Below are 27,196 nucleotides of genomic sequence, written 5' to 3'. Positions count from 1 at the left end.
GCGCGGCGGCCATTTTGTCTTATCGGCTCCTCTTTAGAGAGGGTTCTCGGCCTGCGAGCAGGCCGATTAGGTTGGCGACAGTGTCGCTGGCGTTTTCTTTGGTGGGTGCCAGGGCTGGTGGGAGCAGCCGCCCGAAGAAAGCACCATGATTTCGGCCGCGCAATTACTGGATGAATTAATGGGCCGGGACCGTAACCTCGCCCCGGACGAGAAGCGCAGCAACGTGCGGTGGGACCACGAGAGCGTAAGTCCCGCGGGCCTGGGGCCTGTGCCCGGGCGCCGTGGGGGAGGGGAGGCCGGGAGGGGAGCTGCGCGGGCCGGGCCCCCACCTGCGCCCGCGGCGCGATTTGGGGCCCGGGCTGCGCCGGGATTGGGTGTGTGACCCGGTGGCTGAGGGTGCCGGGAGAATGGCCGGGGAGGGAGGAGTCCGCCCGGCTGCTCGGAGGGGGGATGACTTGTTTTTGTTGTCTGGTATGGTGCAAGCCAGAGAGCTCCCCAGCGGACTCGAAGAGCACTTTAATGAGACAGGGGAACGCGGGAAAGGACGGATAGGAGCATTTTATTAGGTTTAGAGGCTCCCGAGTTTTCGCCTCCTCGTGATATAGGGGGGAAAGGGCAAAATGCTTCCGTTATTTGGGTTGAGTGTGTTTTCAGGCTGAGATTTCTGGCCAGAATCAGTGGTTAAAATAGTGGCAGTGTATTGTTTCACTAACGGTTCGGTTCCGACCCCTATGGGAAAATGAAAATTTAGAAGAGGGCTTAATTTAATTTGGTATGGCTTACCATGATGGTTGGTAAACCATCTTCCTGTAGGTTGGTCGTCAAGACATTCTTTAACGTAGAACGCATTTTGTCCTCCTAACCCTGTGAATAAGGGTAAATATTTTAACCCTAGTTTCACAGATGAAGCTCTCACTCATCTGTGAAACGATGAGCTTAGTTTCTTAGAGAAACTAACCCTGATCTCTCTTCCTGTTCACTTACCACAGTTCTGTGACATTTACTTTGCAAATACCGTAAGGTGTTTCAAACTGCAATGTAATGTTTATTACAGGTCCTTTTAGTGGGTTTTTTTTTGGTTTGTTTTTTGTTTTTAAATATTTATGCATACAAGAAGTGGGGTACAGGACAGAGGTGTGGGGGGTGGTGTGAGAGGATTCACCGGAGACAGTGGGGAAGAGAACAGGTGGATTGACTGAAACACACTGCTGAGGGGAGCAGCGGGAGAGTCAGGAGAGGTCTGCTTCACCATGTGGGTAGCTCCCTGGCCGGGGATCGATCTCCTGCTGCAGTGGCTGCAGATAGCCTCATAGGTTGCATCTTAACCCCTTGCACCACCAGGGAGGCCCCCTTTTAGTGACTGGTGTTGTATTGGGATGCTGATTCCGAAGTAGTATGAAGTAGTATGGTAAAATTAAATTAATCGTTTGTGGTTTGTCAAATTCATACTTTTGTCATTAACTTGAAGAGAGGTGAAACTTTCTTTCTTTTTTTTTTTTTTTAACTTTTTTCCCTACCAGTCAAAATGGGAAATAAAAACTTTGTTGCTAGTTTTGTCGGTCTTTCCTAGCTAGTCTTTTGTTATAGTGAAGTAACATTTTACCACTGTCTGAACTTTGAAAAATAAAATTACCATTCAGTTGATGTACAAATCGGACACTTATTTTGAATTGGAAAACTGCTTTTGATTGCCTATCATCATTGGGGCAACCTGTGTCTACCTTTTTGGTTTTAAACATGTTTAGTGAAGAAACATTTCCTGGTGGTATTTTATTACCACACTGCATTATATTTGTAGTGGGTTTATAACATAAGCAGTGAGGGTCACAATATCAACTTAGAGTTTGTGTCATCTCAGCTATAAGAAATCTGTTTTCCTTTCAGTTTTAGTGCTTCTTACTGATTCATACTTTTTTCCGTGTCACCAAAATATTTTATGCTTTTAAGGACAGATTGCACTTTAATCTACATTCAGGTTTTGGAAAATTCATTTGCTGGTATTTCAGATTCACTTCTGGAAATAAGTTGGTGAAGTTCACCAGGAACAAAGCACATGGCCTCTTCTGAAGTTGAATTTCTATAGGGCGTAGTAGAGCTGAGAAAGCTTGTGACATCACTTCCGGGTTTGCAAATTCTTGTGCTGTTGCCTGTTCATGCTAAAATCCCAGAGAAATGGGCAGATTCAGCTGATACTGTATAAGGCTTTCACCATCACTAACCAGGCATTTCAAAAATCTTATCTGGAAAATTTTCTTTGACACTCTTGCACTAGCTTGGAAATGCCATTTCAGCTGGGTGGGGCCTTTTGTTTAACAGTGAAAGGAAAACTATCAAAAGAGTTCAGAGTAGTTCCGGTCTTTTTGTGATAGGCCTGTAGAATTTGTTTTAAATGCAGATTTCTGTCCACTCCACCACCAACACCTACTCCCCATTCTGATTTCTTGTGTCTGTGGAAAGGCTCCAGAAATTGCATTTTTAAAAAAGACCTCTTAAACACTGTAAAACTTGTTATTCTACCACTTCCTGACCCACCTGATTGAGTCCTGAGTTTTAAATTGAGCACTAGTAACACTTGGGAGAAGTTCTGTTGTAAGGGAAGGATGCATCTGTGATGCAAATTATTGACCCTTGATTTGTTGGTAATGATGTACCTGTAGCCACTATCAAGGTTGTGTCTTCGAAAGCGCTTTACTGGGCTTAGTACTTTACAAGCCTTTCCAACCTTGTAGATATCTACCTCTTTTCCTTGAAATTCTTGATATTTTTACATTTAGCAATTAATTGGTTTTGCTTTGTTTATCCTAAACAATCACAGTAAAGAGGAAAATATGGGTTAAACTGCCTAATGTGAGTATGAGCATCTTTCAGTTAGTGGCTAAGGAGATTTCAGTATTTGCTAGAGAAGGCATTAGTACCATATACTAATTACCTGAAGAGTTCAGATTGTAGGGCATTGTAAAGGCTGATCTAGCTCACTTGTTATTTATATACAATAAGAGGAATGTTGTCATTCTGATTTTGTATTTCCATATGAAGTTGTTACATTGTGGCTCTTTACCCAAAAGTGAGCATTGTTAACTCTGATAAGATCTAAAATTAAGATTTCTTTCATTATTTATCAAATTCAGGTATGCTCTCTGTTCAGTGAAGGTTTAATAATTTATGAAGGAAATGAAACGTTTTTTTCTAGACCCTTCAGAATGCTGATATTGTTATCACACTGAAACTATTATTTCCTTAATCTCTGATTATTTTAGGAAAAATGTGTAGGGCATGTATATCATTAGACTTGATTTCTTCACAGGAGGAGAAAGTAGTCTAAGTTAGTAATACAGTGCTTCATTGTTTTATAAAATGTTAATTTTTCTCATCATTTATTACATGTAAGTTGGGGGAATTACTATACTCATGCAACCAAAATGTATCACTCTTGTGATAGGCTAGTATGCAGCAGTTGCCCTGTGGAACCATTGCAGTCTAGTAGCCGATTTGTAATAAATGTGCTTTTGGTAACAGTAAGTGCCACCGTGGGGAAAAGTATTGGGTCTAAAAAAGCAGCCATATGTGGGACACCTACTTCAGACTGACATACTCAGATACTCAGGAAAGACTTCTCAGAGTGGATCTTAAATATCTAAAGGATTAACCTGAGGCAATAGAAAGAAGACTGATGTTACTAGGGACTGGGAGAAAATTTGGGACCTATTTTTTTTTTTTTTAAAGATAGATTTAAACAAATCTTTATGCATACAAGAACTGGGGCACAGGCCAGAGGTGCAGGGGGTGAGAGGATTCACCAGAGACAGAGTGGGGAGCAGAACAGGCAGATTGACTGAAATACACTGCTGAGGGGAGCAGCAGGCGAGTCAGGAGAGGTCTGCTGTGCCATGTGGATAGCTCCTTGGCAGGGTCTCGAACTCGAGCAGTGGCTGTGGACAGCTTCCTTCATAGGTTGCATCTTTTTTTTTTTTTAATTTAAGATTTATTTATTTATACAAGCACTGGGTACAGTCAGAAGTGTGAGAGGGTGAGAGAATTCACCAGAGCCAGAGCAGGGAGCAGAGCAGGCAGAAGGACCGAAGCACACTGCTGAGGGGAGCAGCAGGCGGCAGGAGAGGTCTGTGCGCCATGTGGGACCCTCCTCCAGTGGCCGGGGAGCAGCTGGGGATGGAACTGGTGCTACAGAGGCTGCGGGCAGCTTCGCAACCCAGCACTCAACCGCTGCGCCACCGGGGAGGCCCAATAAATCTTTTTTAAAAAAAAGTTGAAACTAAGTTAGATAGGGAAACAACTGCCATCTTCTAGACAGGAGACATGTTTACTCTCTAGCTGCTGTGGAAAACTAAAATTTTACAAAAGTTTGTGTAGGCACTAAGAAGGAGAATTAACTGAGTGCAGAGGTATTGCAATAAAAAGGCATGGAAATTAATGACTAGAATGTGTAATCATAATACATTCAAAGCATAAAAGAGTATAGGTTGTCAGGGACTGAATCCTTTGTTACAAATTCTTACATTAAATTTTTTCTCTTGGGGTTTATCTTTAAAAAACAATGAACTTAACCTCTTTAAAAAGAAACATTTGCTTCTAGCCTATTGTCAGTTAAACTAATAATTGTGGAGGTGACTAAAGACAAAAGAAAGTGATCTTTTTTCCCAGCAGTAAAATTTCTAGGTATACCATAGTTCAAATTTAAAAGCATATATGATGGGGCCTCCCTGGTGACTCAGGGTTAAAGTCAACGCTATCAAGCTATCGCCAGCCACTGCCCTGAGTTCAATCTCCAGCCAGCAAACCTCTCCTGTCTCTCCTGCTGCTCCCCTCAGCAGTATATTTCAGTCGGTTCACCTGTTCTGTCCCCTGCTCTGTCTGGTGAATCCTCTCACACTCCCCCACCCCCCACCCCCACCCCTGCACCTCTGGCCTACACACCAGCTCTTGTGTGTATAAATAAATAAAATAAATCTTTTCTAAAAAATGTCACTATTGAGATGATCAGAATTGGGAATTTAGTGGGAATTTAATGAATATGTTATCTTACAACATATATAAAATGGAGCTTGGTATCTGGAAGAACCAAATACCAATCCAAGGTTGATAGTAATTTAGAGCACCAAAAGAAGCTCTACAGGAAAATTTTCTAGTCACCTTGAATTAGGTGTCTGTAAAGGGATTTATGTGTGATTTAATGATTTGAAGACTAGTTGTGAATAGTCATCTTGAATTAGGTGTCTGTAAAGGGATTTATGTGTGATTTAATGATTTGAAGACTAGTTGTAAATAATTAGGGCAAGGAACAACTTGGCAGTCAACTGATTTGGGGGGAAAAGTCTAACAAAAATAATAAAATTAGTATTGCGGGTATTTGGTTAGCTCAAGGGAGAATTACATTGCTTACTGTTAGATTTAGGTAAGTAGAGAAAGACAAAAATAAGATGTTCTTAGTGTTCTTAAAGTCAGGGTTGGTCTAAATTGAGGATTGGAATTGATAATATTGGGTTTTTTTATTTTTTAAATAAAAAAATAAAATTAAATTAAAAAAAAAATAAAAAAGCTGTCATTTAAGTTACACTTTTCTTATTTTGGAAAGCCTTATTCCTATAAATAAGGCTTTGGTTTTAGAATAAAACTTTAAATAGGTTTGGAAAACTACATATTTTAATTTAAAATATGGGGTACAGGCCAGAGATTGGGGGGAGCGAGAGGATTCACCAGAGACAGCAGGGAACAGAACAGGCAGACTGACCGAAGTACACTGCTGAGGGGAGCAGCGGGTGAGCAGGAGAGGTCTGCTGCGCCATGTGGGTTGCTCCCTGGCAGGCCAGGGATGGAACTCAGGCTGCAGAGGCTGCGGATTGCTTCATAGTGGGGTGCTTAACCCCTTGCACCACCAAGGCAAGGGTTTTTTTTTTTTTTTTTTTTTTTTTTTTTTTAAGATTTATTTTTATTTATGCATACAAGAGCTGGGGTGTAGGCCAGAGGTGCAGGGGGATGAGAGGATTCACCAGAGACAGAGTGGGGAGCAGAACAGGCAGATCTACTGAAATACACTGCTGAGGGTAGCAGTGGACAAGGCAGGAGAGGTCTGCTGCCCCAATGTGGGTCAGCTCCCTGGGATGGAACTCAGGCTACAGTGGCTGCTGATAGCTTCATAGTGCTGAGACTTACTTAACCCCTTGCAGCACCGGGGAGGCCCGATAGTGTTAGATTTAACAAGTTTTAGTAAAAGCTTGCTGTATAAAGGCCAGGTATTGGTATTTTTCATTAAATACCCTCAATCCCTGGGAAGTGTTAAAAGAAGCAATCCAGTTTGCTGCTGTTTGTTGGGTAGAGCAACAAACATTTTGATGTACAATTATATTTCAGCATTATCTTAAAGAGGGGAAAGAGCACACTGAACTGGATTAGCAAAGTGGGTTCTAACTTGGATTCTATAAGTAACTAAGATATCTTCAGTGCAGGCCATGTGGTTGACTCAGTTTTCTTATTTAAGATGGGGTGATTGGAGAGGCAGGCATGTCTTATTTGGTCTACATAGTACCTAGAAACTTACTAACAAACTGTATTTTAAAAGTTAATGGAGCGTTGGAGCAAAGAAAGTTTGTTCAATAAATGGTGCTGGGAAAACTGGGTCGCTACATGCAAAAGAATGAAGCTTGACCACTACCTCACACCATATACAAAAATCAACTCAAAATGGATTAAAGAACTAGACATAAGACCTGAAACCATAAAATACATAGAAGGAAATATAGGCGAAACACTACGTGATTTGCATATCAAAGACATCTTTACAGACACATCACCCAAAGCAGTGATAGTGAAGGCAAAGATCAACAGCTGGGACTACATCAAATTAAAGAGCTTCTGCACAGCAAAAGAGACAATAACAAAAACAAAGAGAAACCCCACCAACTGGGAGAAAATTTTTGCACCCAACACTAATGATAAAGGACTGATCACAAAAATCTGCAAAGAGCTGATGAGACTCAACAACAACAAAGAAAATAATCCAGTCAAAAAATGGACAGAGGAACTAAAAAGAAACTTCTCTGAAGAGGAAATGCGAATGGCCAACAGGCATATGAAAAAATGTTCAACATCACTTGCAATCAGGGAAATGCAAATCAAAACTACCATGAGATACCATCTTACACCAGTGAGAATGGCACATATTAAAAAAACTAGCAACAACAAATGTTGGCGAGGTTGTGGAGAAAAAGGAGCTCTTCTGCACTGTTGGTGGGAGTGCAAACTGGTCCAACCACTATGGAGAGCTGTGTGGAGATTTCTGGACCTACTAAACATAGAGCTTCCACAGGATCCAGCAATTCCACTCCTAGGTATTTACCCAAAGAACACAGAAACATCAATTCCAAAGAGCACCTGCACCCCTATGTTTATAGCAGCACTGTTTACAATAGCTAAGCTTTGGAAGCAGCCCAAATGCCCAAAAATAGATGACTGGATCAAGAAGATGTGGTCCATATATACCATGGAATATTACTCAGCATTCAAAAAAGATAAACACATGCAATTTGCAGCAACATGGATGACGCTGGAAGGGATCATGCTCAGTGAAATAAGCCAAAAAGAAAAAGAAAAATACCGGATGGTCTCACTCATAGCAGGGATCTAGAAAACTTAAATAAGGGACCAGGAAAATGAATAACTATAAGAAAGTGAAAATCAAAATCAACAAAAACTATGAACCAGAGACACTTTTTGGGGGGTGGGGGGCGGGAGGGGAGGGATTGGGGTCAGAATGGGGGGATTGCAATTGTATGGGGAATATAAAAATAAAATTTATTAATTTAAAAAAAATAATTTATTTCTAGAAAAATATATTTTATTGATTGATGTAATCTTTGTACATCATTAGCTTTACTCAGAGAAATATAGACTTAGAATTTTAAATCTAAAAAAAAAAAAAAAAGTTAATGGGGGGCCTCCCAGGTGGCGCAGCGGTTGAGCGCTGAGTTGCAAAGCTGCTCGGCAGCCTGTGCAGCACCAGTTCGATCCCCGTCTGCTCCCCGGCCACCAGAGGAGGGTCCTACATGGCGCGCAGACCTCTCCTGCCGCCCGCTGCTCCCCTCAGCAGTGTACCTCGGTCCTTCTGCCTGTTCTGCTTCCCGCTCTGGCTCTGGTGAATTCTCTTACCCTCCCGCGCTTCTGACTGTATCCAGTGCTTGTATAAAATAAATAAAGAAATCTTAAAAAAAAAAAAAAAAGTCAATGGGCAGTGTTTTAAAAAATCAGATTAATTTGATGCATTTCTTTCCAGCTTTATAATGTGTTACTTAATTTTCATATTCATAATCCTGCTATGAAATTTGTCTCCTTTTTTTATGTGAAGAAACCAAGGTAGAATTACAGCCTGTAGTTCCAAGGTACCCGTTTGTACTTGCCAGTGTTTCATGCAGTCCTTTCTCTTTTCACATGTTTCCTATGCCTGGACTGTCTTCAAGCTTTTCCATTTCTGAACATAAGGGCCAGTTCAAGCTTTGCCACCTGTGGATGACCTGACATTCCTAACTAAATTCCCTACTTTCTTTCTAGTGCTGCACATACATTCTAGTATACTCTATCTTTTCATGTCTGTCTTTTCTGAACTTGTGGGTCTCTTGAGTGGATTTTAAATCATTACTGTATTTCCAGCATCATTTTTAGCATGTTACAAGATTGTTGGAGTGCCATTTTCCACTTTTTAAAGTGAAAATGCCATTTAATCAAAATTCATCTTAGAGTTCTTTCACTTATGTGTTTCAGTGAAAAGCTGACATTTAAGTTACACTTTTCTTATTTTGGAAAGCCTTATTCCTATAAATAAGGCTTTGGTTTTAGAATAAAACTTTAAATAGGTTTGGAAAACTACATATTTTAATTTAAAAATTAGCATTTATTAGACATTTTATGACACATTGAAGTTGTAATCACTAGTTTCACAGAAAAGTTGGGTAACATGATGTATGCTAAATCCAAGTTCAGATGTGTGTTGTTTGTGTCTGTGGTAAAGATCGTTCAGTCGGTGCTATAGTGATGTTACCAAAAGGATTAAGTGATTTCCTTCCTAGAAATAATTTGGAAGTTTGTGTATGGTTATATTTAAAATATATAGTGTCAAGAGGCATCATGAGATGATGTTTGTTTCTTTTGTTGTTGAGCTTTTAAAAAAAAGAATTATAGAGATTATTAATTTTTTAAAGATTAATTTATTTAGCATACAAGAGCTCTGGGCTACAGGCCAGAGATGCAGGGGGATGAGAGGATTCACCAGAGACAGATTGGGGAACAGAACAGGCAGACCGACCAAAATACACTCCTGAGAGGAGCAGCGGGCGAGACAGGAGAGGTCTGCTGCGCCATGTAGGTTGCTCCCTGGTGGGCCAGGGATCAAACTCATGCTGTTGAGGCTGTGAATTGCTTCATAGTGCAGTGCTTAACTAACCCTTGCGCCACCAGGGAGGCCCTATTTTTATTTTTTTCTATAGAGATTGAGTTTAAACATAAGCAACAGTAGTCTTAAGTTTATCAATTCCTGTTAAAAACAATAATACCAGTCTTCAGATGGAATCCACTCCAGAACCCTAAAACATACTTCTGTAAAGGTGGAAAGTAAGAATTAAAATAAGTTTTCATAAGTTAGGGCAAGTAAAATGTACAGTGTCAGTAAAGTTTAATAACTTGTGGGCTGAACACTAAATTTAGTTTTTGAACTATTACATAGCCACATAATTTATAAGTATTGAAGCAAATGCTGGCAATAATTGTTACTAAGCTGTTACATACAGCTAATACAGTTGTGAGATGTTTGTTAATTTTCAGCCCCATGAAATTGGGGTTAATAGCTTGAAGATAAGTGACACACAGTCTCTGTCCTCTCTCTCCCACAAAAAAAATACTTTTCAGTTGAGTATTGGCGTTGGTGTTTTATTGTGATAGAATTAAAAGTATGTGCAAAGCTTAATATTGATAAATAAGACTTTAGGAATGACTGTGGGTTTTATTTTTTTAAAGATTATTTATGCATGGAAGAACTGGGGTGTAAGCCAGAGATGGTGGGGGTGGGGCGTGAGAGGATTCACCAGAGAGAGTGGGGAGCAGAACAGGCAAATCTACTGAAATACACTGCTGAGGGGCGCAGTGGGTGAGGCGGAAGAGGTCTGCTGCACCATGTGGGCAGTGGCTAGTGTTAGCCAGATAGTGCTGTTTTAACCCCTGTGCCACAAGGGAGGCGCCACACATATGGGTTTTAAAAACATTGTATGAAGGTTTGGGGATAACTTGAAAAAAAAAAAAAAAAAAAACCATTAGAGCATATAGTGGCTTTGTTAAGAAATTTTATTTGCAAGAAGTGTTTAAATTACAGAGAATAATCTTAAAAATCAGGTATCAAGAATTTTTAGGAAAACAGTGCAAAGATAGGCATGGCTATTATAACAGGGTAATGTTGATATAAAACTGAATCTTGGGGCCTCCCCGGTGGCGCAGCAGTTGAGCGCTGGGTTGCGAAGCTGCCTGCAGCCTCTGCAGCTCCGGTTCAATCCCTGGCTGCTCCCCGGCCTCTGCAGGAGGGTCCCACATCCTGCCGCCCGCTACTCCCCTCAGCAGTGTGCTTCGGTCCTTTTGCCTGCTCTGCTCCCCGCTCTGGCTCTGGCGAATTCTCTCACCTTCCTGCGCTTCTGACTGTACCCAGTGCTTGAATGAATGAATGAATGAATGAATGAATGAATGAATGAATGAAGCAATACCAAGCTTAGTGTTTCAAAAAAAGAAAAAACTGAATCTTGTTTAGACAGGGCTTTTGAATATTTAATTGTTCTTTATGACCTTAATTTGTCTTCTGGACACAGCATATGGAAACACATTGCTTCAGGGAACTGTGAAACACTGACCTTTGAGGCAGAAAACAATCTATTTCAGATTCCAAATTCAGTCCTAAATATCTAAGAAGAACTCTAACTCAGTCCTAACTTTAACATTTTCTTTTAAATGTCCTAGTTGTACGTTGATAATCCACCAATGAAGTATTATATGAACGAATGGAGCTACTTTGGAATTTTGCTGAATAGATTTTGGTTTGCAGTATCACAGAATTAAATATGGGCGAGAGCACGCTTGAAATAGATCTGTGGTAGTTACAAATGTACCGGTGGGAGAGAATTATCAGTTTTGTGTTGATAGTTTGCCCCCCCCCCCATATAATAGCCCAGTACGAGTCACTTATTAAAGTGCTAGCATGTTTTAAAAAAAATCCAGAACATTTTAAGCCTGTTAATAGGATCTCTTGAGGAAAAATGCCAACCCAGATTGCTTTAAATGAGTTTAGTTTAGTTTTTGTAATTTAGACAGTGATGCCCAAATTCTGATCTGTAAATTGATCTGGTTTTTAACAAAGACCAGAACAGTGTTGTGTGGTGATGTTTTGTATTTGTTTTTTAAATATCATTTTCTTTATTCTGCATGTCTTCCCCCCATATGTTGTTGCTGTGGGGTGGAGTAGAATAGGGTGTGGTGATGATTAAAAGTAGATAGCAGAGAATGATGATAACTCTAGTCTTACATATCTTTCCTGAAATCAGGAGTCTGAAAGTCATTTTCCTAATAAATGGCTCATTCAACAAATGAAATTGTTCTTTTTAAATTTTTTTTAAAAAGCTTTATGCATACAAGAGATGGAGTGTAGGCCAGAGGTGGGGGGGGGTGAGGGGATTCACCAGAGACAGAGTGGGGAGCAGAACAGATGAATCCACTGAAATACACTGCTGAGGGGAGCAGCAGGTGAGACAGGAAAGGTCTGCTGCACCATGTGGGCTAGTTCCCTGGCCAGGATCAAACTCGTGCTGCAGTGGCGAATTGCTTCATAGTGCTGAGACTTAATTAACCCCTTGCTCCACCAGGGAGGTCCAAATGAAATTGTTCTTATTTTCACTTGGTTGAAAGCTAAAGTTCGAGAAATGAGAAAATAGGTATTTTTGGTATGTTTTCCATATAGTTTCAAAACTAAGCAATTTTTAAAAATACCTTTGTTTTTTATTCCTCGCTAGGTCTGTAAATATTATCTTTGTGGTTTTTGTCCTGCGGAATTGTTCACAAATACCCGGTCTGATCTTGGTAAGTAAATTTTCTGTAATTTTTATCATATTTACAATTTAAAGGAAAACTTGTTTTTATTACTTTGAAGAGGTTTTGTTCTTAAAGGTTTACTGATACATAATTTTTTTCCTGGCCTGGACTTTTGATTATATTAATAAATGCCAGTGTAGTTAAACATGGTGGCTTAATTAAACATACATGTCTATTTCCACTCCCTTCCAAATCCCCCCCATACTAAAGTGAAAATTTAAAAACAAAAAAGGTGTAAATGAAAGAGGAGATAACATTAGAGATGTCAACAAGTTTTTGGAAGATGACAAGTGGATGGAAGAGCAGCAGCAAACTCAACAAGAGAGAAACTTGTACCCTAAAAGCCTGCAGAAGGTGATAGTAAACAGCAAGTGTTTGATCAGCAGAATCCTGAACAGGCTCAGGAATTGGAGGTACCAGGTACCATAGAAAGCAAAGTTGAGTCGTGGGGCTGAAAACAAGATTTAGTTCAAGGTTGTCTCAACCTTGACATTGACATTTTGAACTTGGATAATTTTGTGTTTTAGGGGTCCAGTGCATTGTATAGTGTTTAGCAGCATTCTTTGCCTCTACCCACTAGATGGCAAAAACAACCATCAATTGTGGTAACCAGAAATATCTCCAGGCTCTGCCAAATGTCCTGAGGCATTGGGGGGGTAAGGGCAAAATTGCTCCCTGTTAGAAGCACTAATCTAGGTAGTGAGACTCTGAGTCCTGTACACCTGGTCATTCTACCTCACACATCCCCTATACCCTAGGAGACTAGGGTCTTATTGTCTGGAGGAATTAGACTAAAGAGATTTGTTCATCTGAACCACAGAATGCAAAAAAAAAAAAAAAAAGTAGTTGAGTGTTCTTCCAAGAATGGTACATAACTAGTACTATTCTGGAAACATTAAGAGATATGTTGATTAAGCACAACTCACCCTAGAGCGATTAGGAGCACTTGAGGGCTTGACGACTCTAGATGTTGGGGTTCCATATACAGCACAGGGTAGCAATGACTAAAATGAGACTGTAAGAGAGATTAAACGAGTCTATATTCTTAATAGTGGGGTTTTCCCATTCCCTTCCTCTGCCCTGTTCCTAGAAGGATACAGCCAGATGTTTTTCCCCAGGCAGAAGAGAAGAAGATTCTTTAGAGAAGTTCCAGAGAAGTGATCTACAGGTACTGACCCTTGGGGAATCTCCTAAAAGAAAATATTACTGCCTGATTTTCCTCTGGTAAACCCCATTAGTTAACAATCCCTTCCTATGCATACCAATCTCTGGTCGTATTTTAGAAGTGTTTTGCCAGCCAAGGAATACCAGCCAGATATTTGAAGAAAACCATCAACATGAAAGATTAACCAAAACCAACAGAAAAAAAAAAGTTTTAATGGAATTAGAAATAACGGGGGAAGCAGAAAGTTTTTTTAACCTTAATTAAACTCCGTATCCTCAGAAAAATAAGAGAAAATAGTAAGAATAGAGTATTATAAAAAAGAAGGGAACTCTTGAAAAACTAAAGCCCTTGGAAATTAGAACTGGAGAAGTTTGAAATAAAATCAGCAGAAATGTTTGAAAATCAAGAAAATTTGCTGGAATGTTGGGTAATTAGAAAAGATCAAGATATGAAAAAGTTATTTTCAGACCAGAACTCTAATAAATCACTGATTACGAGTTACAGAGAAAACAGAAGGGAGGAAATTATGGGGAAATAGCATGGAAAAAAAATTTACAATGCTGAACATGAGTGTGTAGGTTGAATGTGTCCCTTCAAATGCTCAACACTGTGAGGGGGGAAAGACCCATACCAAGGCACACCAATGCGAAATTTCTGAACAGTAGGGGTAGGGGTGGGGCACAAAGGATTATGAATCAGAATGGTCTCAGCCTTGTCAGGAGCAACACTGGAAGTTTGAAGATATGGGAGAAACACCCTCAACACCTGCAGGATTCTGAGCGGAAAATTTTTTTATTTACATTAACTGTATAACCAGACATTAAAATACGAGGGTGAAAAAAGACATCTTCAGACATGCAAAGGTCGCAACAGAATATTCTCTCATGAACCTTTTCTCTGGAAACTCCAACACATGTGCATTAACCAAGAAGGAGGAAAACAAATGATACAGTAAACTGCATCCCGTCAGACCAAAAAGGAATTTCTAAGAATGACAGCTCTATTATTGAGCTTAAAAAATAGGTAGCCCAGATTGAAGCATGACAGGAAGCTTAAGCACAAAAATGAACCTGGTTTCGGGTGATTGGTGGTAATTAGTATTGAGATAGTTTCTACAGTTATAAACATATTTGAGAAGACTTTGGAAATAGATACTAGTGTATTAAATAAAAAGTTCCAATAAAAGTATGAAATGTGTCAAAAGTGTCACAGTGCATCTTTTGTTTGGCCCAGTAGTTAATAATACTATGAATATTTAACCTAAAAATTTGATGTCTAAGATAAACCAAGAAAAAGCAAAATACACAAAGAATTTAGAAATATTGAAGTATTTCAGAAGAAACAGTTAAAAGAGTTAAAATTGACTGCCTTTTAGAGGTAGAAAAGTGTAGGACTAGGGTGCAGTCTTATACCATTTGGCTTCATATACAGGTACTTGAAATTAACATGTTACTGGTAGTTTAGATTTTGGTCTGCCTTCATTACATTTTTTTCCTTGGGCGGCAATAAGGAATGTTTTTCTCTTTCCTCCCTCGCCCTGGTTTTTTTTTTTTTCTTTTTTCCCCTCCTCTTATCAACTCGTTGCTCTCCATCATATTGATCTTGAAGACTAAGAACAGTTTTTTCATATGCTTACTTGGTCATGTGGCTTCATGATTCAGTAGCATCAACTTAGGTGTCTACAGACTAATAAAATTGGATCTTTTTCCCTTTTTTTTATTTAAAAAAAGGACTTTGGTTTTGGCAAGAGAAAAGGTTATTATTGTCACTAACAATTTATATTCATATTTTCCCTTTTTATTTTCCAGGTCCATGTGAAAAAATTCATGATGAAAATCTACGAAAACAGTAAGTTACCCCTTTTGGAGTCATTTTCCCCTACTAGTCATTATTAACCTTAAAAAAGGAAAGGGTCAACTTGGAATTAGTATGAAAATGTCGGTTAGAGGTCCTATTCACTGGCTGGGGTGGTGGAAGATTATATTGCTTCATTAATGATACTTATTAGCCATCATACTACATGCCAAGCTTAAAGCCTAAGCTTTTCTTCTGTATCACATTTGCTTTTTAATAGTCCTGATTTTATAAATGAGACTTGTCCTGGGTCCAGAGCCACAGATCCAACATAGTGGTAGAGTTGGTGTTCAAGCCCTTAGATTTGCCTCATTATAAAACCCATGCCTTCGGCCAACATGCTACATACTGCCTTCCCTTTCCCAAGATGAGGGACACCTAGAAATGCACTTAATATACATCTGGTTTTTACTCTTTGACTTAAATGCAGTAGTCCATGAAACTAGTTAAGGTAGAAAATGTGAGCTGTAATGGTTTAAAAGGTTTGCAAAGAAAATAATGCTTGTTTATTTTCATGTATGTTAGGTATGAGAAGAGTTCCCGTTTCATGAAAGTTGGCTATGAGAGAGATTTCTTGAGATACTTACAGAGTTTACTGGCAGAAGTAGAACGTAGAATTAGACGAGGCCATGCTCGATTGGCATTATCGCAAAACCAGCAGTCTTCTGGGGTGAGTCTAAAATTGCTGAAATGTAGTGTGTATAATGTGCCCCTTTTCTCTGAAGACCAGAAATCTACCTAATAAACATGTTAGTTTACTACTTTGCGTTCTTTTAGAATGATAAAAAGCTTAAAGTTTTCATCTGTAAATTAGTATTGGTAAATGTAATATTGATTGTGCTAATCATAAGATTTTTCTCAAATATCAGTAACTGAAAATATAAATATTGACAAAGATAAGAGTTATCCAACATTTTAATTATTAAGTACAAATATTATTGGCTATTATTAGCCAACATTTTAATTATTAAGTACAAATATGGTGTGTGGGGCTTTGAAGATTCATCTTTGTTTACTCTTTGTGCATTATTCTCAATAGGCAGCTGGTCCAACAGGCAAAAATGAAGAAAAAATTCAGGTTCTAACAGACAAAATTGATGTACTCCTACAGCAGGTAAGAATTGTGTGCATTAAGGTCAGAAAATACTTGGAATAGACACTTGACCAAGGAAAGTATTGGAGTGGCAATTAAACATATGGAGAGATTTTCAGTGTTATTAGTCATTAGGGAAATATGTATTAAAACCAAAATGAGATACTGATTGTATACCTATTAGAATAGCTAACGTTAAAAAGATTGCTCATACTAAGTATTGGTGAGAATGTGGGCAAACAGCAATTATACACCACTAATGGGATATAAAATGGCGTAACCATTCTGAAAAAAATGTTTCTTTAAAAGTTAAAAGATGCATTGCAAGCCATTCTACCTCTAGATATTTACGCAAGAGAATGAAAAGAGTTGTACCCCAGTATTCATAACATGTTCATTTATAACAGATACAATCCCCCCAAACTGGAAAAAACTCAGATGTTGATCACCGAGAGATTGGATAAACAAATTGTGATGTCTCCGTATAGTGGAATACTTAGTAAGGAGTTAGCTGCCTGTTACAGTGTGATGAATCATGAAATGAGACTGGAGGGAAAACCTCCTAAAAAGGCGACTGCAGAGCTCATGGTTCCATTTATATAAAATTCTAGAAAATGCAAACTAGAGTGACAAAAAGTAGATCAGTGATAACTTGGGGAGGGAGTACCACAAAGAGGTCTGAGGAAACTCTTTCGGGATGGTGGATATGGTCATTATCTAGATGACGGTAACATTTCATGGATGTCCAAACTTTTCATACTCTGCACCTTAAAAATAGGCAGTTTGTTATATGTCCAGTTTACCTCATTAAGGCTATAAGAATACCAAAAGGGTAAATTATGCTTAAAGAGGCCTCTTCAGTAGAAAAAAAAACAAGACCCAAACAACATAGAATGCTAATGGAGCTTGGGGAAGGAATACTTGGCTGCTTTATTAAGGGAGTCTTGACTTTTTTTTTTTAACCCCCTTAGATTGAAGAATTAGGATCTGAAGGAAAGGTAGAGGAAGCCCAAGGAATGATGAAATTAGTTGAACAGTTAAAAGAAGAGAGAGAATTGCTTAGATCTACAACCTCGGTGAGTCACCACTTTATTTTATTTTATCCAGGCTGTTCACTGAATTATTGGGGACCTACTTGAGAACCTTAAAAAAAATTTTTTTTAATGTTCTAATTCAAGAATCAGCAAATTTACTCTTTAGAGGGCCCCATAGTAAATACTGTAGGTTTGCCTAGGTCCATAGCAGCTGTTGAACTCCGTGTTTATATTATGAAAGGAGGTTTAAACAAAAATTCATGTTTTGGATGCTGGTGGTTGAATGTAACTGGTTGTTGGTTCCCAAATACTGAACCGCATATGTGCAATAAGCTCAGTTCCTTGAGATGATTTTTAAGCATATTTTCTAATCGGGAGGGCACACCTTTAGCCTATTCAACCTAAGCAAGAAATGAGTTCAGACTAAAATTGGAAGCTTCCAGAAAGGTAGTTTAAGTGTTTCAAAGGTGGTATAGGTAAGTCAGCAGTTGAGCCGTGGCATCTCAACTGCCTGGGTGATTTATGGCTGCTGTTACCACACTCAAAATCATGGTTGGGGTTGGAAAGTGGCAAGTAGCAATTCACAAAATTTGAAATATATTCTAAATAGTAAGTATTGGGGGGGGATTTATTCTTTTCTCCTTAGGTAGTCTTTTAATAGGTTGATTTATCATTTCAGACAATTGAAAGTTTTGCTGCCCAAGAAAAACAAATGGAAGTTTGTGAAGTGTGTGGAGCGTTTTTGATAGTAGGAGATGCCCAGTCCCGGGTAGATGACCATTTGATGGGAAAACAGCACATGGGCTATGCCAAAATTAAAGCTACTGTAGAAGAATTAAAAGTAAGTTGCTGCTGATAAACTGTATTTTAATATAGTTGAAAATTGATCACATAGAAATATAAACCTTGTTGATTAGTTTGTTGATGTTTGTTATTCAGAGCAGTGATGATTCCTATAGAAGCACTTTATTTCCTGCATTGCTTAGTGCCAAGAATTTGAGAGAGCGGCTGTTCACGAGGATTGTTCATTTAGTCAAGTGGTACAATTTTGTGTTGTATATACATGGTGTTGGAATTTCTACGTTTCCCTCTTAGGGCATCAAACTCCATGAGGTGGCTTACATATCACTTCATACTAGGTAACCCATCACCTGACAGTGTCATTAAGATTATAATTCTGTAAAAGTCCAACATGATTTTTTTAGGAAAAGTTAAGAAAAAGAACCGAGGAACCTGATCGTGATGAGCGTTTAAAAAAAGAGAAGCAAGAACGAGAAGAAAGAGAAAAAGAGCGGGAGAGAGAAAGAGAAGAAAGAGAAAGGAAAAGACGAAGAGAAGAGGAAGAAAGAGAAAAAGAAAGGGCTCGAGATAGAGAAAGAAGAAAGAGAAGTCGTTCAAGAAGTCGACATTCAAGCCGAACCTCTGACCGAAGATGCAGCAGGTCTCGGGACCACAAAAGATCACGAAGCAGAGAAAGGCGGCGAAGCAGGTATATTAAATACATGAAACACTGCCTGTTTCATAAATGTGCCATAAACCATGGTCATTATTAGTGTCATTCCTTGGTGCTAAGGGAAGTTCTGAGCACTAGAATAGATTATAGGAGTTGAGTCAGTGAGTGAGTCCCATCTTCAGGTCAATGATTTGCTGTTTCCTAGATGTGGAGGTTTTATTAGAAAGTCATTGTACCATATGGTGACCTAAGTGCTCTCTTTCATTGATTCTAAGAAGGTGTTTTGATTACAAATTATTTTCAGTAAGTTGACCCACTTACTCTGCTTTGAACAGCATTACGGGTCAAGAACTAGCATGTCATAACCAATTTAAAAACATGACAATATAAGACCAGTTTTACTATTTTAGAGTTATAATTGAAGAAGAATCATACAGAACATGATAACTATTTTAGCACTGTTTGAGAAATTGAATTTAAAAAGACCTTTATTTTCAGTTTTTAAAATTGCTAATGTATGTTTTAGTACATTTTATTTATTTGCCTTAATAAGTTTTGCTTGATCTTATTTATTCAACAGTATATAATTCTTCAAGGTTTTTCTCATTGTAATGTCAGCTGACATTGGTTTTCTTTTGTTTTAAATTACTAAGAAGTAGAGATCGACGAAGAAGCAGAAGCCATGATAGATCTGAAAGAAAGCATAGATCTCGTAGTCGGGATCGAAGAAGATCAAAAAGTCGGGATCGAAAATCATATAAGCACAGGAGCAAAAGTCGGGAGAGAGAACAAGATAGAAAATCTAAGGAGAAAGGTTAGTTTGTGTCAGAATTTAAATCATTAAGAGACTGTTTTCATACACTGTCTCCCACTCTTCTTTGGACACAGGTAACGCTCCAGTTCAGCTGTGTGCCTCACAGTGAGCGCCGTTCCTTGGAGACAAGCATATTCCCTTTTTCTGCTCTGATTTGCAAGAATGACATTTGACCTGTTTTCTTAGAACTTGTTAAAATCTCATCCTTTAATTGGTAACCTGAAGGTTTACCATCTAGATTCTTCCAAGTCCTGCATTACCTGTCAAGAATATTAGGTTACAGAATTTATTACATTGGTTATTGGCTACATTTTTTTATGTGCTGCTGTGTTCATAGATCTTAAGAGTAAATGTACGTTGTTGTTGCATTGGTCCTCATATACAACATTCATTTAATGCAGTAATTTCTAAGTTTGCAGAAGTTGAACACCTACATGAAACACATGATCTTTTCCCTTTACTTTTTTTTTTTTTTGAAATTACTTGAAGGACAGAGCTTTAATACTTATTTATACATACATACATACATTCAAGCACTGGGTACAGTCAGAAGCGTGGGAGGGTGAGAGAATTCACCAGAGCCAGAGCGGGGAGCAGAGCAGGCAGAAGGACCGAAGTACACTGCTGAGGGGAGCAGCGGGCGGCAGGAGAGGTCTGCATACCATGTGGGACCCTTCTGCGGTGGCCGGGGAGCAGCCGGGGATCAAACTGGTGCTGCAGAGGCTGTAGGCAGCTTCGCAATCCAGCGCTCAACCACTGCACCACCCTGGATGCCCCTTTTCCCTTTACTTTTTCCTTTGGTTTTCTGTGGCATTCCAGTAGATAGTTCACTATGCAAATAGACTTTACCTTTTGTCTTTGGCATTTTTTTAATAGGTTTTTTAAAGAAAGGTTTTATTTTCATTTACGCATGCAAGAACTGGGGTGTAGGCCAGAGGTATGTGTGTGGGGTGAGAGGATTCACAGGAGATAGAGTGGGGAGTAGAACAGGCAGATCTACTGAAATGCACTGCTGACGGGAGCAGCGGGCGGAAGAGGTCTGCTGCAGCATGTGTGGGTTAGCTCCCTGGCTGGGGTTCGAATTCACACTGCAGCAGTGATAGCTAGTGTGATAGTGCTGAGAGTTAACCCCTATGCCACCAGTGAGGCCCAGCCTTTGGCATGTTTTCATAAGAATCTTCTGGTCTTTTTTTTTTTTTAAGATTTATTTATACAAGAGCTGGGGTACAGGCCAGAGGTGCGGGGGGTGAGAGGATTCACCAGAGACAGAGCGGGGAGCAGAACAGGCAGACAGACCGAAGGCACTGCTGAGGGGAGCAGTGGGCGAGACAGGAGAGGTCTGCCGTGCCATGTGGGTATTTCCCTGGCTGCCCGAGAATCGAACCCGCACTGCAGAGGCTGCAGACAGCTTCACAGTGCTGCGCTCAACCCGCTGCATCACCAGGGAGGCTCTCTTCTCCTGTTTTAGCTTCGCTTTTATTGAAAAATAATCTTTTTAATCAGGGTCTCTTCAAATTCTTTTTATTTTGTATTGACTGGGATATAGTCCGCATGGTTTTTAGAAATAAAAGTGTCTATTGGGTTGTCAGAAAAGTCGCCACATTTTTGCTTGAGAAACAGAAAACATTGGTCATGGCATTTCTGACAACCCAGTATTTCTGATTTTCTTGGCTCTGCTTGTTCCTTCCTGTTGTGTTTATCAGTGTTTGTGTTTGATCACCAACATAATATAGTACTGCTGTTTGAGTTTATTGCACTAATTTTTTTTTTTTTAAGATTTATTCATTTATGCATACAAGGGCTGGGGTACAGGCCAGAGATGCAGGGGGTGAGAGGATTCACCAGAGACAGAGTGGGGAACAGAACAGGCAGATTGACCAAAGTACACTGCTGAGTAGAGCGGCGGGGAGTCAGGAGAGGTCTGCTGTGCCATGTGGGTTGCTCCCGGGCTGGCCGGGCATCGAACTCTTGCTGCAGAGGCTGTGGATTTCTTCATAGTGCAGTGCCTAACCCCTTGCGCCACCAGGGAGGACCTACACTGATCTTTTAAGTAATACCCATTTATTACCTTTTTATTTTTTTTTTTAAGATTTATTTATGCATACAAGAACTGGGGTGTAAGCCAGGGGGGTGAGGGGATTCACCAGAAAGAGTGGGGAGCAGAACAGGCAGATCTGCTGAAATACAGTGCTGAAGGGAGCAGCTGGTGAGGCGGGAGAGGTCTGCTGAGCCATGTGGGTTGCTCCTTGGCCGGCTGGGGATCGAACTCATGCTGCAGTGGTTGGCGACAGCTTGATGGCACTGTCTTTAACCCATGTGTCACCAGGGAGGCCCTTACTACCTTTTTAATAGAATTATCCCAGATGGAATTTAGAGTGTGTGTTTTTGGCTGGGCTCGGATTTTTGCTAGACCGAGTTAAACTAACAGCACAATGGATATATTTTTTTGGTCTTCTGCTTTTATTTTTCCTTGTATAAGTGCACCTTCTTTTTTTTTTTTTTTTAAGATTTATTATTTATTTATACAAGCACTGGGTACAGTCAGAAGTGCGGGAGGGTGAGAGAATTCACCAGAGCCAGAGTGGGGAGCAGAGCAGGCAGAAGGACCGAAGTACACTGCTGAGGGGAGCAGCGGGCGGCAGGAGAGGTCTGCACGCCATGTGGGACCCTCCTCCGGTGGCCGGGGAGCAGCCGGGGATTGAACCGCCGCTGCAGAGGCTGCGGGCAGCTTCGCAACCCAGAGCTCAACTGCTGCACCACCGGGGAGGCCCGCACCTTCTCTTTTTTAAACACTGGCTTTGCATATATTGGCTTTTTCTGTAAGATGTAGGAAATGTTTAAAAGTAGGAAGAGACATCGATTTTCAAGTTACCGTTACTAGCTTTTATATTTGTCACTTAAATTCTGTGAATAAAGGGTGATTGCTACAAAATGTTAACTGGTTTTTACTTTAAAGAAAGTTTCACGCAATCTTTTTGCAAAACTTATTTGTATTTAGTGTTTTTGAGGTGAGTGGTCAACTCTCAGGAGTCCAAAATGGATGGATGTCAGAGGTTAGACCAACATTTCTGTTTGAGATTTAAAGCTCTTTTCTCTGTCATTCTCGTCACTTGGAAAAACCAATGCATGGCTCTGGCCTAGCAAAAAACAGAATGTGTTGTGTGTTGATTTCTGGATAGAGCAAAAAAAGATGTCTTGAGTTGCTTATAGTCCTAATCATAATGATGATATGGAATGCAGTGAAACTTTTAACTAGAAAAGCTGAGTTGTGTTTAGATTATGGATAGACAAGAATTTTCCTAGTGAGGTGTGAAGGAAGAAGTGAAGACGAGTCAGAGAAAACTGTACTGGGTCCTTCTTTAAAATTTGGCATGCCATTATAGATTTATCTTGAATTTGGCGGTCTCTTTTGGAAGCAATAGGATTCATTTGCCATGTAGTCATTCAGGCACTCCTAGGTATATAAATGACTAGAGACCTGAACTTTGAGACCAGATAGGAGTAATAGCAAGCAGGCCTTTGGCAATGGCAGCTGAGCAAGCTCACTAGGATAGGTGTTGTGATGGAAGCAGTTTATATCCATATAACTTCATAAATGAAAAGAGGTTTCTTGCACAAACCTTATCTTACCACCGACCAATTTAGGGTGCTCTCTTTGTCAAGAGTTTCCCTTTTTAATCTATAGCCCTAAAATCCACCATACTTTGTGGATGACCTTAGGACTATTAAGATCTACCATATTTATATAGGGCAGAAGATAAGATTATTGGACTGACTACTAGTCCTCTACGGGGCAACAAGACGACTCTTCCTCATTGAAGCTACCTGTGCACCGGAGAAGCCCATAAGGCACAAAGGGAGGACTTTCCCACAAGGTCAGTTAGAGCACATTGTTGGCACAGTTCTCATAAGTGGATGGACAGACAGACATGAAGCCAGTCCTGCAGTGAACTATTTGGTCATTTCTTTATGTATTTTGCAAGTGTTATGGACTGATATTCTTAATGTGAGAGCTTCAGTTCTTACATTCTTTGAGTGCCCCTCCCATACCATATTTTGTTTTCATGTCCATCCCTCTCCCAGTTATTTGGTGCTGTGTTTGAATTACTTTGTCCAGAATCTTTAGAGGCTTCTGCTTCTCTTAAAACATCTTTCTGTCTTACAAATTACTCTGCTGGATCAGCTATTCCTAATATAATTTTAAGGGAAGAAATAATTTGTGTAGAAAGTTTCTAGTTTGTGTTAACAGTTTCTGTAGGAATCTTTTGTTAAGCAATACTTGGAACTGAATAGGCTAGAATATATTTGCTGTGCGTGACACTTTTTGCCTGTAGTCTGAGGTTTCACCATTGCAAAGAATACAGAAGAAAAAGTTGAGATTTACTTTTTTCATTTATTAGCAGCTGAGCTAAATATTTTTCCTTAGGAAAACCAACTCTAAGATGGCGCAAAATACTACTTTCAACAAAACAGAAAAGTCAGTTACTTGGATTGGAATTTAAGGTCTATTTTCTTTCATTGGGTTTGTCCCGCTTAGGTAATCAATTACTATACATGTGTAATGTTTTTCTTTTAAGTAAATATAGTTGGATAAGTATACCTATTAGGCATTCAAGTATTTCACCTTTGGAGTTACTGTTTTTACTAGTTTAACAAAAATTTACTCCATATAATTTTGTGTACTACCTTTCATACCTTTCCCACTGCTTCCTGATGTCCTTTATCCCAAATGAATTTTATTGAAATTTAGATTTTGCAGTGATTTCTTCATAGTTTCTCACAAGTTTGAGAGAATTTGCCTACTGTTTTACCTTTTGCATTTTAAAATTCCTGTCCTGCCTTGCCCTCTATATCACAAATTTATCTTCTAGATAGATTCTCTAAACTACCTGTAGTGTGTGGGAAATGATTGTCTTTTCATCTCTGTTTCGCTTTTCAAAGTGTTACCTATGTTATTTTACTTTAAAATCCATGATCAATGTCTTCTTTTATGGCAGAAAAGAGGGGATCTGATGATAAAAAAAGTAGTGTGAAGTCCAGTAGTCGAGAAAAACAGAGTGAAGACACAAACACTGAATCAAAGGAAAGTGATACTAAGAATGAGGTCAATGGGACCAGTGAAGACATTAAATCTGAAGGTGACACTCAGTCCAATTAAAACTGATCTGATAAGACCTCAGATCAGACAGAGGTAAGTGTATTGTTTCTCACTTTGATTAGGGCTTTTTGTTACTGTTTGACAGTGCAGCGTAAGTATGCACAGATGAAGATGGAACTAAGCCGTGTAAGAAGACATACAAAAGCATCTTCTGAAGGAAAAGACAGTGTAGTCCTGCAAAACATTTTGAGGTACATTGTTTTGTCTCAGCTATTTTGTAGCAGACTCGTGCCCCCATTAGTGTGCCTCTTTGGAAATTATTGCCCACGTTTGTAATGTAGTCACCATTGAAAAGTTAATTATCCTTTTTTTAGGGATTTTGCTGTCATTTCTTTTTTTTTTTTTTTTTTAAATAAAAAAGGTTGAACTGTTTTTTTTTTTCTTTTTTTTTTTTTTCTTTTTGGTATTAAGTCCATCTTGTGTTGGTACATTGGCAGAGACATATGCTTTAAAAACTTAATATTTCTGAGGCACATGTTGGACTACTTTGTTTTAATTAAACTGCTAGTATTTCTTTGTCAAGGATGTTTCTAGTTTTTTGCTTTATTGCCTTGCATTCTAATGCAGTTTGTTCTGTAACTCGAGAGCCAGTAGCATTGGATTGATGGAAGTGTAGGGTTTATGAATTATTGCAGCTGACTACCATACCTCACACAGCGTTGGTGTTGTGAGCGGCCCATGAAAAGCCAAATTAAAAATCAAGGATTCAGTCAAACTAAGCAGGTACTCATGCCAGGTACTCCTTTCTCTACCCACATCCATGTTTGAATGCTATTGCCTGTGATCTTTACGCTTAACTGTTGTGTATCTTTTTTGTTCTTTACAAGAAGCACAGAGGGGTTTTTTGTGTATTGCGTGAATACTTATAAATCAAATGTTAACAGAATGGAATTTTTTTTCGACTGTATGTAGGGATGCAGTGGTGCCCAGAATTAGATATCTTTAAAGAATTTTAAATACAATAAACACTTCATATTATTCGCCTTGTTACATTCAATGCAATTCTCAAGTCTTTAAGAGGTATGTGTTTAATATTTCCTACTACGTAGGAGAATTTGCAGTCAACTATAGTATATAGGAATAGTCACTGGCTGATACAGCAGCAGTGAATAGCAGGGACAGACACCTTCAGTCTGTGAAGTACAAAGAACTAAATGGACAATATAGAATGAATTTGGGTTTTTAAAGAACTATTTAAGGTCAGATTTTATGAGTTCTTAAAACCTGTAAACTGTTCATTCTTTGGGCTAGTGGCGTGGGATGAAATATTCCTAATGAAAGGAAGTACCAATTAGATGATTTGTCGGTAGCATTCCTTTTCTAGGACAGCAATCTAGTGTTATGTCTGTGTGAACCATTTGCACATAGGCAAGCATACACAGGCACATGGCTTTAAGACCACACTGATGCCTTGATAATTAAAAGGAAAACAGACATTCATATACATATGTTAATTAGAAGTTAGTGACTGGGCCAACACTTTAGTCATAAATATTTGCCTTTTACATGTTTTCTAATTATCATTTTTCCCCAAATTTTGCATTGTAGGACACTGTTCGAAGATTCTTGGATGAATATGGAAAACGACTGTAAAGTGAAGATCGACATTAAAATGAGGTGAAAGAAAGATAATAGTGGCATAGAAACAGTATAAAAGCTCAGTTAGTTTTTGTTTTTGTTTGTTTGTTTGTTTGTTTTTTTAATTAAAAATTAATTCAGGACTGATGTGACCTACCAGATTTCAGAACATGTGTTAATAGCATATATGCCACTGAAAATTTAGGTCCTGTATCATATTTTTTTTCTTTGAGACTTTTTAAGAAATATTACCTAAACATGTGACTTGCCCAGTGTTGAAATGCAAGTTTTCATTCTTGGACTTTGAAAACAGGATTAAAAGTTAGTATTTGTGTGAATCAGAACAAGTGGGATTCCATTTTTACACCTCTGCTATACCTAGACTTTGGATTTAGTGAAAATAAAGTATCTCTGACTTTCTGTTACAAATTTGATTGTCTCTGTCATTGATAAGTTTTAGTATTAATCTTTTTCTAATAAAGTTATTGACTCTGAACTAGTCCCTTGTTTTAAATATGAGGTACACTGTTAACTAGAAGTGTTGGTGTACAGTTTTACCTGACTTGTTCTGTTTAAGACTACTTTTTATAAGAGTTTGCACAGTTAAAATGTTTTAATAATGGTGCTCCAATTTTGAGTGATTATGAATAAATTTGAATTTTGCTTTTAATAGCGAAGTTGTACAGTGAACTAGAATATATTTTTACACCACCGAGAGATTCCTTTAGCAGTAGAAAATTTAGAATATTCTCTGATAAACAACTATCAGCCATTAGTTGTGAAATAGTGATGTAGAAGAGCATTCAAGAACTTTTAACCAGCTTTTGGTCTTTGTTTTAAAATCTGTATCAAGATTTTTTTAAATTTGGTCTTGTCAGATTACAAATGTATTTATTTCCATGTATGAGGTGTATAGTACAT

The 27,196-nt window shown here is 38.9% G+C and overlaps 1 protein-coding gene across 6 annotated transcripts; it reads left to right on the top strand.

The window, feature by feature from the left end:
- On the top strand, positions 1–26,700 carry LUC7L3 (LUC7 like 3 pre-mRNA splicing factor). 6 transcript variants are annotated; one of them, XR_008549436.1, is made up of 11 exons: positions 2–244; positions 12,048–12,114; positions 15,100–15,139; positions 15,671–15,815; positions 16,185–16,259; positions 17,210–17,314; positions 17,952–18,113; positions 18,478–18,761; positions 19,379–19,539; positions 24,537–24,888; positions 26,246–26,700. XR_008549436.1 is itself a non-coding variant. In XM_037491803.2 (11 exons), the coding sequence occupies exons 1-10, from the start codon at positions 146–148 to the stop codon at positions 24,695–24,697; spliced, it is 1,299 nt and encodes a 432-aa protein (XP_037347700.1). In that variant the 5' UTR covers positions 2–145; the 3' UTR covers positions 24,698–24,730; positions 26,246–26,700. The 6 variants fall into 6 exon arrangements, 4 of the variants coding, with proteins under 4 accessions (XP_054544682.1, XP_037347700.1, XP_037347697.1 ...); XR_008549435.1 differs by having other exon boundaries at positions 25,355–26,700; XM_037491803.2 differs by having other exon boundaries at positions 24,537–24,730.
- The last annotated feature ends 496 nt before the right edge of the window (positions 26,701–27,196 follow it).

Source organism: Talpa occidentalis, unplaced genomic scaffold (genome assembly GCF_014898055.3).
Source record: "Talpa occidentalis isolate TD23 unplaced genomic scaffold, MPIMG_talOcc4v2.1 talOcc4.7, whole genome shotgun sequence".
In the NCBI taxonomy this organism is placed as follows: Eukaryota; Metazoa; Chordata; class Mammalia; order Eulipotyphla; family Talpidae; genus Talpa; species Talpa occidentalis.
Note: the sequence above shows the minus strand (reverse complement) of the source record. Positions and strands in the feature narration are given on the sequence as shown.